The sequence below is a fragment of the Magnusiomyces paraingens genome (assembly GCF_902498895.1).
Source record: "Magnusiomyces paraingens strain CBS 517.90 genome assembly, contig: contig2, whole genome shotgun sequence".
Taxonomy (NCBI): domain Eukaryota; kingdom Fungi; phylum Ascomycota; class Dipodascomycetes; order Dipodascales; family Dipodascaceae; genus Magnusiomyces; species Magnusiomyces paraingens.
Window position 1 is genome coordinate 3,264,158 of NW_022474068.1, and position 14,554 is coordinate 3,278,711.

Below are 14,554 nucleotides of genomic sequence, written 5' to 3' on the forward strand. Positions count from 1 at the left end.
TGGATTTAAACAAAACCAAAGTATTTATTTTTTTTTTCATACAGAAAAAGAGTGAAGTGGTGAATTTTTAATAGTAATACATGTAGTCTAATAAACAAGGGTAATTTTTTTCTTCACTTGAACATGTTGATTTTAACGTCAAGTTTTTCCTTTTATTTATTTATTTTTTTTTTTTTTCAGTTCTTAACCTTCGAAGTTTTTAAGGCTTGAATATCGCGGTTCATCCAATTGTACCACCAGTAAGTGGGCAGCACAGTGCCAGCGTGCCACAAAGCATGGGCGTCCAGCATATCCAAAATGGGCGGGAAATCGAAAAGCTCGAAGGACATGGCCAGTGAGACAGTGATAACGAGACCAAGGGGCCACAAACGCCAGTATTCTCGAAATTTCCAGTATTGAAAAAGTGAAAAGCTTACCCAAAGCACATTTTGCAACAGCCCCACAAAAACGTTGGCCAACATATTGTAACCGTAATTAAAACGGACAAGCGAAAGATAAAGTACATGTAAAATGTACAAAACAATACACACAAATGCTAGTGTGTATCTTGTGTAGCGACGGCGTGGGTAATCCAGACGAAATACGCGCACAGAGGCCGCGTAAAACCCGTATAACACCGTAAGGCCGGCCGAAAAGTAGTCAAGGCATTCAGTTACAACAAAGTCGCGTGTGTGAAAAACGGATGACCAAGTCCAAGCGTTCATTCCGGTAATGGCAATGCCGAGGTAAACCCAAAGAAGAGTTGTGGGTGCGTTGGGTGCACGGAGGGAGCTAAGAAGGGCGCGAAAGCCGTGGTAATGCGGGACAAAGTTAAGAATGGAAAAAAGTACTGAAAGGGGTTCCTGTACTCCAGCAATCCGCAAAAAGGGCCATTTACCATGAAACTGCTCCACAGACTCACCCATCATAATGCGATCCGCCGTCACCAAACGTTGGCAGGTGTAGTCGCAATTCTGGGAGCACGTCCAAAAAAGCAGACGTAGGTAAATAGGAACATAGGAGGAGCCTTCATCGCAATTCAACGCATCACACTGTGCTGTGCATGAGATAAAGTCAGGTAGACGATCCCCAGTGGAGGCGGAGACGCCTGGAAGCAATGAGAATGCAACAAGCACAAAGAGAACGGAGATGATCAGCCTCCGGTAGGAGCGCTGTGGGGCGGCTGTGCCGGGACCTGAGGCAGGAGGTGGTTGTATTGCAGACAGCGCCATTTAGAGGTAAGACAAGAGAAATAGGCGTATGTGCGTCGCGGGTTGAGTGGGCCGTTGTTCTTTGGCCTTGTTGCAAGAAAATTAAAGGGAGCAGATAGTAGATGTGCTGCCCACGCGGGTTTATTTATGAAGGAGGTGGTGGAATGTTTTTTTTTTTTTTTTTTTTTTTTGAAGTTAAAGTTAAAGTGAGAGGTGTTTAAAAACAACCATGTAACATCAATTCTATTGGTATGAATACGCGGCCCATTAATAATAAACACGGTAACAAAAATCTTAATTTACATTAAATAATGAATAGTCAAAACCATCACCATCACAATTTGTCTTATAAAGAGAAGGGTATAAATACGTAGTTATAAAAGTCACTCATCTATTTAAATTCGTTTTGGATGCAAAATATAGATGCTAATTCCTGTTATGAGGCCCAACGTTCCTACACCCATTCTAGTTAATGCAATTGGTAAACGATGACCAGTCTGACCATTGTTCATCTTTTGAGATTGAAATCACGAAATACTTTGCTAAATTTTTTTTACTGCAATACTATTTATATCAAGCCCTTCAAAAAATTGTGAAAAGGTTGTAATAATTGAATCATTTCTATATTCAACAGATAATTTTTTAAGGCCCTTGAAATTATATTTTAGAAGTGCTGTCAATTTCTGAGGTCCCAAAAAGTGATTTGATTTTTTTTTTACAACTCACAACAAATGCCTATTTTTTTACTCTTCAAATATGACCAACAAACTATGAAGCAAAATTGGCATTTATATGAATTATAATAACTTTTTTTTTTAATAAAACATTAATTAAAAGCCGTTTTTTAATAATAAATTCAAGAAGAAGTTATTTGAAAGTGATATAAGAATATTCAGCCGCTATATCATTGTATATTTGAATTGTGAGCCCCGGATTATTTTTTAATTTGCATCCACATATTCCTGTTGAGAAGCTGGAATAAGAGGCACCTGAGGTTTCTGGTATATCAAGACCTTATGCAACTCTCAAGCAAAGCACTGACAATTATAATTCCTTTGCAAGATTTCATCCAGAATCATTCAATTTTGAATTATAAATAGTTCACATTGATTAATGGAAAGGACTTTTTTGACATAGAGACAGTTAGTAACCAAAAGGAAAAAAGAACACACTCCCAATTGACTCAATAATTTACCGGTATTCCCGGAGCCTAATGCTAGCGGAAAAATTTCCTCCATGTAGGAAATTAAACTTCATAGCATAATCCCTCTTAACCAAGTCTTTCAGGCGCCTCGGAAATATTTTTGTCAAGATAAACTTATAAATGCTTCGCCTGTTTCACGCTAATATTAATCACAATATAGCTAAATAATTAATATTTTATATGAATAAATAGATAAATATATATATTTCAATAATAACTCATTTTAAAAAACTTAGTTTTTAAACATTTAATATATATATATTTCATTTCAACGCATGAAATGTGCTGACTTTCATTAAAAGACAAAACACATCTTAACAAGTAGAACAGCAAAAAACAAATAGATTCAAAAACATTTTACATATCACTTTCATTAACCATAGATATCAATGGTTCTTATAAGAACCTCACAAATAGCGCCATCGGCGTGTGTGATTGTTGAAATAGTTTTAACACCAACAACTGAAGTCTTTGCTGTACGGGGGTATTGCGAAGAAGCATAAAATGTGGTGGGCTCGTCACAAATTGATGAACCTTCTTTACCTTGTACTTGAATTGGTGGAGGTAGCTGCTGTGCGGCAGTACCATTATGACTTGCCAATGGCAATTTGCTGGCAACGCTAGGAGTCAGCTGAGTTTGAAAAAAGGTCGTATATACAGTAGGTGTTGGTACGGTCACAGTCTCGTAAACAGGTGTGGGTGCAACATTTGATATTGAAGAGGAAAAACTAGAAAAAGATGAAGAAGAAGAGGTAGAAAATTGAACAAAGCTGTTGCTAGAAGCTGAAGTCTGGAATGAGGCAGGAGGATTATTGAATGACACAGTAGAAATTTGAGAGCTTACTGGGTCGTTATATGCAGGTGCATCGGAAGGATAAGAAAATTCAGAATATGTATTGAGAGAATTATTTGGTGTAGGATTTGGGCTATTTCCAACCATAACTTCAGTGGATGTTGTTGATGGTTGGTTCCAATCAATGGGTGCGACCGAAGCGCCTGAGGTTCCCATAATATTTGGTGAAACAGCACTGGACCCAGAAGACAAACTTGCAATATCGGGTGATGATGTACCAATATCAGGTGTAGAAGTACTTTCAGAAACTTCCCATGTAGAGGAGGAAGATACCTTAGATTGTTCGGTTGCAGGAGAGCTCCAAGTATCTAAAGACTGGGTTTCTTGTTGAGGTGCTTGTGTTGTAACAATGTCAGTTTGTGAAGAGTACGTATCAGTATTCCCCCAAGTGGTGCTAGAAGACTCAGTCCAAATTGAAGAAGAGGATTCAAACCAGGAAGTGGATTCAGAGCTTGATAATTCAGTCCAGGAAGTAGAGGAGGACTCAGACCAAGAACTTGAAGGAAAACTTGATGAATCAGACGATGAAGATTCTTTAGTGTTGGTGCTTGAACCTTCAGTGCTCTTTTTTGGAGGCCCAAAAAATCCAAACAGTTGATCTTGAAGAGACTCCTCAGAGTTTTTATTTGCCGGTCCAGGCTTAGAATGAAGCAAAAAAGCATTCTGAATTGTTTCCAAAGCAGACATTTGTTCACCAAGTCCATAGAAACCGTCCCATTTCCCAGCACTCCAGTCAAGACCGCAAGTGTGACCATCACTACCACCAGTACAAGAAGACAGCACGCCAGGGACCGTGCCACGGAGATAGTTCATGATGTCATCAGAAATCTCAGGCAAAAGGTCAGAAGTAAGACCAAGGAACCGTGAAAAATATGCTTTAAAGCTTCGCTGATCATTGTTGCATCGATTCGAGATTTGACAGGATGCTTCGTACATGTATGTGTTGCTTTTGAAGAAAATTTTACTTCCGTTCCAAATCGCTTGAGCTCTATCAAGCCACTTGGAGTCTTTGGTATGATCATAAAGATAAGCAGCACCGGAAAGCATCAGACCAGCGTTGTAAGTCCATTGTTCAGGAGAGATTTTCATGCAGTTTGAGTCAATGGTTGCGCCATCCATAATCTTGTAGGCCGATGTATTAGTCACGATATAGTTGTGATCAACCATCCAATCCCAAGTTTTTTCAGCCCATTCAATATAGGTGTTATCTCCATTAAATCGCGAAAGACGGGCTGACAGATGAAACAAGCAACCATTTGCAACAGTGTTTTTGTAGTCATAGCCATTGTTCCATGGATAAATTTGCCAACGAAGACCTCCTCCACAGTTGTCGGTATCCCATCGCGAGATCATTGACTTGACAATGTTTTCAACCCTTTCACTCCAACTAGGCTGACCATCGTATGGCGCCTGAAACCCTCTTTCAGCTGCACTCATCAATGTAATACCCCAATATCCTTGGTCATCATTACCTTCCGTTCTTGTCTGGTTTTCTGGAAGATAATCAAAGTTCGGGCCTGCTTGCCATAAAAGACTGTCATAAAGATACTCATTGTACTTTGTATCTTCAGTAAAGTACCAATAGTCAAGTATACTACCCCATGCGGCTCCTGACTGCCACCAGTAGTATGGAGACACAAACATGCCTGGCGAATTCCCCGGATCGTGACCATTATAATAATCAATGATGCCTTTTGCTATCTGAGATAAACCACTTTTCACAGAATCAGCCGAGTTTGTATCCATGTCCAAGGTCCATGCCTGATAAACGCATGTTGCAAATAGAAAAAGCGTATACTGTACTAGCATTTCTCGACCGTTATATCATTTAGGCTGAAATTTGCTTGCGAGTAATTTATCGGAGTATATATATAAAAGAGTGTATATAGTTAGAACTAAATAGATATCGAAAATGAATAAAAAAATACTAAAAAAGGAAAAAAACTTAGACTTTATATATTTGAGAAAAAAAATTTTTAAGGAGTTCATTGTTTGAAGTAAAATAGAATGAAAATAGGTGCATGGATTTTGCATGAATTATAACCACTTCATGTTCAAGCAAGAAGATTTTTTGTTTTGGAAAAATAAAGTAAAACAGAAATATATATGCGTAAACTCTAGGTTGTACAAATATTTCTAATCTATTCTCCTTAACAATTAATCCATTTTAACACCAAATTACGGGAACTTGTGAGACAAATTTATTGATTAAGTTGATTTCATTTTACTAGCGAAAATAATATTAAGATCTGTTTAATAGTTTTTTTTAATAATTGCCTATAAACGGTTTTTTTCTTCTTTAAAAAAAAATCTGGATATGACTATTTACAACATGACTGTAAAAGTCAGACATATGTAGCAATTGTTTAATAGAAGGCATCGTAGATTTATTTGATTTAAAAGCAGGATAAAAGCAAAGTAAAAGCAAAAAAGAAAAAAAAAGAAAAAAAAAGAAAAAAAAGAAAATTTCATCTTGATCATTACCCCCTCCCCTGTATTCTAAATTGAAATTAGGCTTGATAGAATAAACAATTGAACCGCGCATGGGTTTAAAGCCTTGTAATACCGATCGGTACTTACTAAGATTCTTAAAGTTTATAGAAACAAAAAAAGGTTTGCCTAGATTTTGAAAATGAATCTCTCAGTATAATTACGCTGATGAATTATATACTAGCATGAATTTCAATACTTTCAGTAGCATTCAAAGACCCTTTTTCAATCATTCAAAAAAAGGAGTTTATAATCATTTCAAACTTGATTGAAAACGTGATACATAAGAATAACTACTTGCTCTGACATTTATTTTTTTTCGTATCTATTGTGAGGCTATTTTGTAGGGAGATATTTTTAAGGAATCAATAATGATTTGATAACATGTTCCTTTAATATATTTTAAGGCTTAAATATTGAATACTCTTCATTTTTCAATTAAATAAATGTTTATTTCATAATAAAGACAGAATTTTTATAAAGTAAATCTTTTAATCGATTAATTTTACAATCGATTCTACCACACCTGTTTAGATGATATTAATACCATTGTGCGACAAAACCCGTTGAGGCGATTTGTATCACATAATAAAGCAATTAGATTTAAGGGATTTTTTTTTATGAAAACCCCCTTTTGATAAATAAAAACAAAGACATTCAATTCACTTTAAATGAATAGACAATAAAAAGCATTTTTAAATGACAAATTTAACGAACTGAAGCTCCTGTTCCAGCTCCAGCTCCACGAAGCTTTGAGCTTAATGTTTTATTCTTTTTTTTAAATCTAAAATTAGAACAGATAGAGTTCAATTAAGCTACTAAGAACAACCATAAAACTGAATTTATATTCAATTTGCGATACATCATGGTTGACAAAAGTATTATAGGAAATATCAGTCTTTTAGACCAAACCTCTTGAAATCTTTGAAAAAATCAATTTGGAATTGAAAAAAATAGAAATAAACCCGCCGCAACAATTCAAATACTGTAATTATGGTGATACTTGAAATATTTAAATCAATTACATAATACATTAATAATTCATTACATGATCAACATGTAATATTTGGATTTTTTTTAAATTTTTTTCCTTTCTCAAGCCTCGCAATTCACGAAGATTAGAAAATCATTACAACAATGGAACCAAATACATCTAGTAAACCTGAAAGTAAGGCTGACGACCTAATCAACTATGATGATGCCGTGAGTTATTGGTCATCTGTCCCTGCCACAGTTAATGGCGTCTTGGGAGGATTTGGCGAAACTACTCCTGTGCCCAAGGCCGACGTGTCAGGGTCTATGGGTTTTGTTAGAAGATTAGGACCCAGTTTAAAAATTGGGGAGGGCCGTGTAAAATATGGTCTTGACGTTGGAGCTGGGTAAGAATTGCAGATTTTAGTTAGTAAACCAATTCTAACAGTTTTAGTATTGGGCGTGTTACTCGCGATTTTCTTTCAAAAGTATGCGATAAGGTTGATCTTCTTGAACCTGTCGAGCCATTTGTTAAAGAAGCACATAACCAACTTGCTCCTTTGAAACAAGAAGGCAAGATTGGAGAAATATTCCAGCTAGGCATCCAAGATTTTGAGCCTGAAGAAGATAAGTACTGGCTAATTTGGTGCCAATGGTGCGTCGGTCAAGTACCCGATAATATTCTTGTGGAATTTTTAAAGAAATGCCAAAAGTCTCTTCAGAAAACAGGCGGAATGATTGTTGTTAAGGAGAATAATAGCCCTGTGGCTGATGACTTCGATGAGACTGATAGCTCTGTCACACGCACTGACGAAAGCTTTCGAAGAATTTTTAAAGAAGCAGGTCTTCGACTGATTATGACTGCACTCCAAAAAGGAATGCCTAGGGGCATCTATCCCGTAAGAATGTACGCGTTGAAGCCTGACATCCAACTGCAACAATAGTCCATTCAAGATAGCTTTTTAAGCCAAGCTTAAAATTTAGTGTATAGAAAATGATTTAAAAGATAAAGAAAGCTCTAGCTGTGATTTTGCGTGGGGTGCAATTTTTTTTTGGGTATTTGTTGCATTACGTAATCATTCAATTTTTGTTTGCAGTTTTTCTTCTCGCCACCAAAAATTTTTCAACATCGTGTTTTTGCACTTGCACTCACAACGCGTTTTTTTTTTACTTCTTCATTTAAATATTTTTCTACTTTATAGAAAAAAAACCTGTTATTACCAAATAACATTGAATTTTTTTAAAATAAGCAGTTGATCTAGAATCAATTGCCAGAAATCCTTCAAGATGTCTGAGCGTGATAATTCCCAATATAAATAGTAAGTAAATTTGGGGTTTACCAGAAAAAAAAATCAAAGACTAACATTAAGCTAGTGGGAATATGTCAAACAAAGTGCTTACAGCCGATCGAAGATTTGTGACGCGTAATAATAATGAATCTACCGCGGAGCCTGAATCTTTGGCTGGAAAAATCAGTGTGAAGGACCTTGGCTCTAGAGCTACTCATACCAAGGTCGAAAAAGACACAACTGATAAAAAGATCAAAACTGAAGTATCTGAACCTAAGAAACGAAGTAAAAAAGGCATTTTGAGATCATCAGACGCTGGTACTACTCTTGTTGAAATGTCGGGTTATGCAGAAGGTCTTAACTACTACCCCAGAACGCCTGAAACTCGTGAAGCATTTGATCTCATCATGTCATGGATTCAAGCATTTTTAGAGGACGTTCCCCATGAGACATTAAGATCTGCTGCAGATGCTGCACTCACTGTACTCAAAGATGAAAACATGCCGGATAAAGAAAAGAAGACTGAAATAGAGGATATTCTTGGCACTAAAATTTCTGGCGACAAATTCAGCGAACTTTTGAAATTATCAAAGCGAATCACTGACTATATCGATGCGGAGGAAGAAGCTGGATTAGAGGAATTAAGAATCAATGAAGAGACAGGCGTTGCTGTTAATTTTGAAGGTAGTGATGATGACGACGATATACCTATTGATAGTGATGACGACGAAGAGAGTGAAGAGGAAGTTATTCAAGGGCCCAATAATGAAGACGCCAACGATATGAACGAAGAAACAGAAGTAATAGGAAACAGAAAAAAAATTCAACACAAAGACGACATTATACCAGTACATGAAATTGACGAGTATTGGCTTCAGCGTCAAGTAGGATCTATATACTCTGATGCTCAAGTAACTCATCAAAAAACTGCTGATATTTTTAAAATTTTGTCATCACCTGCACCACTGAATCAAGTTGAAAATGAACTAATGGAAATTTTTGATTTTGAACATTTCGAAATGACAAAAAAAATGTGCAAAAACAGAGATCGAATTGTCTGGCTCACTCGATTGGCCGAAGCCAGTACGGATGCTGAAAAGGACGAAGTTAAAACTGAAATGGTCCGACGAGGTTTGGACTCATTACTTCGAGAAATCCATGGTTCGGCTAGTAATGATAACAATGATAATGATGTTGACATGGAAGATGCTCCTATTGATAGTCAATACCCTAGTAGTTCTATTGAAAGACAGCCTAAAGTTGTGGACCTTGACAACCTGGTTTTTGAACAAGGTCATCGCATTAACAATGTTAGCGAATTACGACTCCCTGAAGGCACAACAAAATCAGTCACCAAAACATATGAGCAATATGACATTCCTCCACCTCGACCAGCCCAAAAAAATATTACTCTTGTTTCTATATCATCTCTTCCTTCTTGGGCTCAACCTGCATTCAAGACTACAAAGACCCTAAATCCAGTTCAGTCTTCGGTTTTTCCTTCGGCATTTAACAGCAGTGAGAATCTTTTACTTTGTGCTCCTACTGGTGCTGGTAAAACAAATGTTGCTCTTCTCACAATTCTTGAAACAATTTCACATTATCTTGATTTGAAAACTAATAACATTGATTTGGATTCATTTAAAATAGTTTATATTTCTCCTTTAAAGGCTTTGGTCCAGGAACAAGTCCGAGAATTTACTAAGAAACTTGAAAGTTATGGAATTAGGGTTGCCGAACTTACAGGTGACAGAAATTTAACGAAACAGCAAATTGCTGAAACTCAGATGATTGTTACCACACCTGAAAAATGGGATGTTATTACTAGAAAATCCTCAGATACTAGTTATACCAATCTTGTCCGCCTTATTATTATTGATGAAATTCATTTACTTCATGATGAGCGTGGTCCTGTTCTTGAAAGTATTGTTTCAAGAACTCTTAGAAGAGAAGCTTCAACTGGTGAAGCTGTCAGACTTGTTGGTTTATCTGCGACTTTACCCAATTATAAAGATGTTGCTAGATTTCTCCGGGTTGATGTTGATAAAGGGATGTTTTTTTTTGATTCCTCTTATCGCCCAACTCCTCTTGCCCAATCCTACATTGGAATTACTGAGAAAAAGGCTTTTAAGCGTTACCAAGCAATGAATGACGCATGCTATGATAAAGTCCTTCAATATGCTGGCCAGCACCAAGTCATTATTTTTGTTCACTCAAGAAAAGAAACTGCTAAAACTGCCAAGTATTTGCGAGACAAAGCGGCAGAAGAAGGTACTTTAAGAAGATTTTTAAAGAGCGATTCAGCTGCTACGAAGCTATTAACTTCTGAAAGTGAATCGGTTCAAAATGCTGATCTTAAGGATATTTTACCATCAGGGTTTGCAATTCATCATGCTGGTCTTTCGCGTGCCGATAGAACTTCTGCCGAAGACTTGTTTAGAGATGGCTATGTCCAAGTTCTTGTTTCTACAGCTACACTAGCATGGGGTGTCAATCTTCCTGCACACACAGTTATTATCAAAGGTACACAGGTATATTCCCCTGAAAAAGGCAAATGGACAGAGCTTTCTCCCCAAGATGTTCTTCAAATGGTAAGTTATTTTTTTTAACTTTTTATTTTATTTTAATTTAACTAAAATTTTTTTTTAGCTTGGTCGTGCTGGTCGTCCTGGTTATGACAAATCTGGTGATGGTGTCATTATCACTGCACATACTGAATTAAGTTACTACATGTCATTAATTAATGCAAGCCTTCCTATTGAAAGTCAAATGATGGCTAAATTGGTTGATAGTATCAATGCGGAAGTAGCACTTGGAACTATAACGTCACGCAAGGATGCTGTTGAGTGGCTAGGCTACACCTATCTCTATGTTCGCATGTTGAAATCGCCAAAAGATTATAGAGTTGGCGAAGAATATGCTAGTGATCCAACATTGATAAACAAACGTCAAGATTTATCACATTCAGCGCTTTTAGTTTTGCATGACAATAATTTAGTGCGTTATGATCCCAACACTGGTGCTGTAAAACCAACTGAGTTAGGTAGAATTGCCTCTCATTTCTACATATCCCATACTTCAATGGCCACATACAATAGTAATCTCAAGCCGTTTCTTACAAATATTGAAATTTTCAGAATTTTTTCAATGTCTGAAGAGTTTAAATATATACCTGTTCGACAAGAAGAAAAACTTGAGCTTTCTAAGTTGTTAGAAAAAGCGCCTATTCCGGTCAAGGAAACTGTTGAAGAGCCATCTGCAAAGATTAATATTCTTCTTCAAGCTTATATTTCTCGACTTAAATTAGATGGGTTTGCACTTATGGCAGATATGGTTTATATTACTCAATCAGCAGGCAGATTGATTCGCGCAATGTACGAAATTGCTCTTCGAAAAGGATGGGCCCAACTTACCCGAATCACTTTAGATCTTTGCAAAATGGTGGAAAGGAGATTATGGCTTTCTAACTCACCATTCCGACAATTCCCTAATGTTCCTGGTGATGTTATTAAGCGCACAGAAGCTTCTCAGCTTCCATGGTCAAAATATTTTGACTTGGATAGCCCTGCTGAAGTTGGTCAAGTCATTAGACTAGATAGTAAGGGTTCGATGGTTTATCAAATGCTTCAACAATTTCCACGCCTTCATGTTGACGCTCGCTTTAGACCAATAACTCCAAGTTTACTGCGTATTGAACTTGCTATCACCCCAGAGTTTACCGAATGGAATAGAGATATCCATGGAACAGCATTAACTTATCTTTTAACGGTCGAAGATGGCGACGGTGAATCAATTTTATTTAGCGACTATTTCATTCTTCGTGAACGTTATTTCAACAGTGAAGAACCACATTATGTGGACTTTACTGTCCCAATTTCTGAGCCAATCCCTCCTAACTACTTTGTTTCGCTTATTTCAGAAAAGTGGTTGCACTGCGAAAGCAGAATTGTTCTTCCTTTTAACCATTTGGTTCTTCCCGAAAAGTTCCCTGCGCATACGCCCATCTATGATATGGAGCCAGTTTCTGTTTCATCACTTGGAAAGAAGTTTAAAAGTCTTTTTGATTTTGATTTCTTTAACAAGATTCAAACCCAAACATTCCATGCACTTTTTAACACTGATGACAGTGTATTTATTGGTGCCTCTGGCGGGAATGGAAAAATTGTCTGTGGAGAACTTGCTTTATTGAGACATATTTCTGAAGGAAACGAAGGAAAGGTTGTTTACCTTGCACCATTCCAAGAACAAGTTAACGATCGTTATAATAATTGGGTGAAACGGTTTGGCAGCGTAATCGATGTATCAGAGATTCAGAAGCTCACTGGTGAGCTTTCCGCTGATTTGAAATTACTAGAAAACGCTTCCATCATTTTGGCAACCCCAGTCCAATGGGATTTAATTTCCAGAAGATGGAAAAAGCGCGCTAATGTGCGAGAAGTATCTCTAGTTATTGCTGATGATGCACATTTAATTGGTGGCTTGAATGGAGCTATTTATGAAAATGTACTTTCTCGTTTTCGTTTTGTTGCCACTCAAGAAGAACAACCGATTCGCATTATTGCTTTAAGCGTGTCTCTTGCAAATGGAAAAGACTTTGGAAAATGGATTGGTGCAACATCTCATTCTATTTTCAATTTTCCTCCAGGTGAACGGCAAGTTCCTTTGGAACTTCATTTGCAGTCATTCAGCATTCCCCATCATCCTTCATTTATGATTTCGTTAGCACACCCTGCTTACTCTGCTATCAAAAACTTAAAAGAGCGTGAATCTACACTTATTTTTGTTGAAAATCGAAAACAATGTATTATGACTGCTTCTGATTTAGTGAGGGTATCACACGCAGATGGAAACTCAGACTGCTTTTTGCTAGCGGAATCAATCAAACCATTTTTGGATAAGGTACAGGACGAAAATCTTAAAGAAAGCTTAGCAAGTGGCATTGGATATTATTACCCTTACATGGAGAAGTCAGACAAAAAGATTGTTGAGCATCTTTTTAAGAAAAAGGCTATTCAAGTTCTTTTGGCTACGAGAGAGTCATGCTGGTCGTGCCCTAAAGCAACCCTTGTCATTATTATGGGTACTCAACTTTACGAAGGACGGGAGCACAGATACATTGATTATACCATTGCTGAAATTTTGCAAATGATTGGCAATGCTAGTGATTCTAAGAATTTCAATCAAGCCTTAATTTTGACAAATACTTCTAAACGCGAATATTATCGCAAATTCTTAAGCGAGGCTCTTCCAATTGAATCTCATATGCCTTCTTATCTTGCTGATGCATTCATTACAGAAGTAAGCGAAGGAATTATTAGTGCTAGAAATGATTGTATGGGCTGGTTGATGTATACATACTTCTTCTCCCGGTTAACAGCCAATCCCACCTTTTATGATCTTAGTGACACATCGTACGATGGAATCAATGCATTTTTATCTGAGCTTGTTGAAAATACATTGGATAGCTTGGCCGAAGCGAAGATGATCGAGTTGGATACTGAGTCAGAAGACTCTATTACACCTCTTAATGGTGCAATCATCAGCTCTTATTACAATGTCTCTTATTATACTATGCAGACATTCATTCTTTCTCTTAATGAAAAGACTCGACTTAAGGGCATGCTTGAGATTGTCACATCTGCTACAGAGTTCGAGTCATTGCCTATCCGAACACATGAAGACGAGCTTCTTGTCAAGATTCACAGTCACCTTCCAATGAAGATGGCTCGCTTTTCGCCTTACTCAGCACACTTCAAGGCATATGTTTTGCTAGAGGCTCATATTTCCCGAATCACACTTTCTCCTGATCTAATTGCCGACCAAAACATTGTTTTGAGCAAAGTTATTTCTTTACTTGCAGCATGTGTTGATGTTCTTTCTGGCGAAGGTAATCTTAATGCCACCTATGCCATGGATCTCAGTCAAATGATTGTCCAAGCTATTTGGAACAAGGACAGCCCATTGAAGCAGATTCCTTACTTCACATCTGACATGATTCAACGCTCTAAAGAAGAGAATATTAAATCTGTTTATGACTTTGTTATGATTGATGATGATGTTCGTGAACGCATTCTTCAAATCGATGAAGAGGATCCTCGTATGGTGGCTATTGCCAATTTTGTCAATAAATATCCCAACATTGAAATTTCTTATGAACTTATTGAAGAAACCATTGTGGCTGAAGAACAATCTACTGTTTTGGTTCGGGTTGAGCGCGAAGTTGATGAAGAGGACCCTGCTGTTGATGTCACTGTGGAATCACAATTTTACACTCAACCCAAGGTTGAAAACTGGTGGCTGGTTATTGGTGAAACCAGCACGAACCAAATATTTGGTATTAGAAGAGTCACGCTTTCTAAACCTCAGCAGGAGTTTAAGCTCAAGTACTCTATTCCTACAGGTGGTGAGCACAAACTTTCTATTTTGTGTATGAGTGATTCCTACTTTGATGTTGATAAAGAAATTGAGTTTTCGGTGCAAGTTGAAGAAGGGGAGTCTGATCAGGAAATGGACGATGATGATGAGTAATTATCGTATTATGATACCTTTTTTGTAT

The 14,554-nt window shown here is 37.1% G+C and overlaps 4 protein-coding genes across 4 annotated transcripts; 2 read left to right on the forward strand and 2 right to left on the reverse strand.

The window, feature by feature from the left end:
- Positions 1-176: 176 nt before the first annotated feature.
- Positions 177-1,211, reverse strand: SAPINGB_P002767 (uncharacterized protein; the record flags this gene model as incomplete). Its single annotated transcript, XM_031997485.1, has 1 exon — positions 177-1,211. One exon carries the CDS (start codon positions 1,209-1,211, stop codon positions 177-179), a length of 1,035 nt encoding a protein of 344 aa, XP_031853376.1.
- A 1,556-nt stretch (positions 1,212-2,767) lies between these two features.
- SAPINGB_P002768 (uncharacterized protein) lies at positions 2,768-5,056 on the reverse strand (the record flags this gene model as incomplete). Its single annotated transcript, XM_031997486.1, has 1 exon — positions 2,768-5,056. The coding sequence occupies one exon, from the start codon at positions 5,054-5,056 to the stop codon at positions 2,768-2,770; it is 2,289 nt and encodes a 762-aa protein (XP_031853377.1).
- A 1,818-nt stretch (positions 5,057-6,874) lies between these two features.
- Positions 6,875-7,653, forward strand: SAPINGB_P002769 (uncharacterized protein; the record flags this gene model as incomplete). Its single annotated transcript, XM_031997487.1, has 2 exons — positions 6,875-7,116; positions 7,164-7,653. The coding sequence occupies 2 exons, from the start codon at positions 6,875-6,877 to the stop codon at positions 7,651-7,653; spliced, it is 732 nt and encodes a 243-aa protein (XP_031853378.1).
- Positions 7,654-8,090: 437 nt separating this feature from the next.
- Positions 8,091-14,526, forward strand: SAPINGB_P002770 (uncharacterized protein; the record flags this gene model as incomplete). The annotated part of the gene is made up of 2 exons (XM_031997488.1): positions 8,091-10,589; positions 10,648-14,526. The coding sequence occupies 2 exons, from the start codon at positions 8,091-8,093 to the stop codon at positions 14,524-14,526; spliced, it is 6,378 nt and encodes a 2,125-aa protein (XP_031853379.1).
- Between the last annotated feature and the right edge of the window lie 28 nt (positions 14,527-14,554).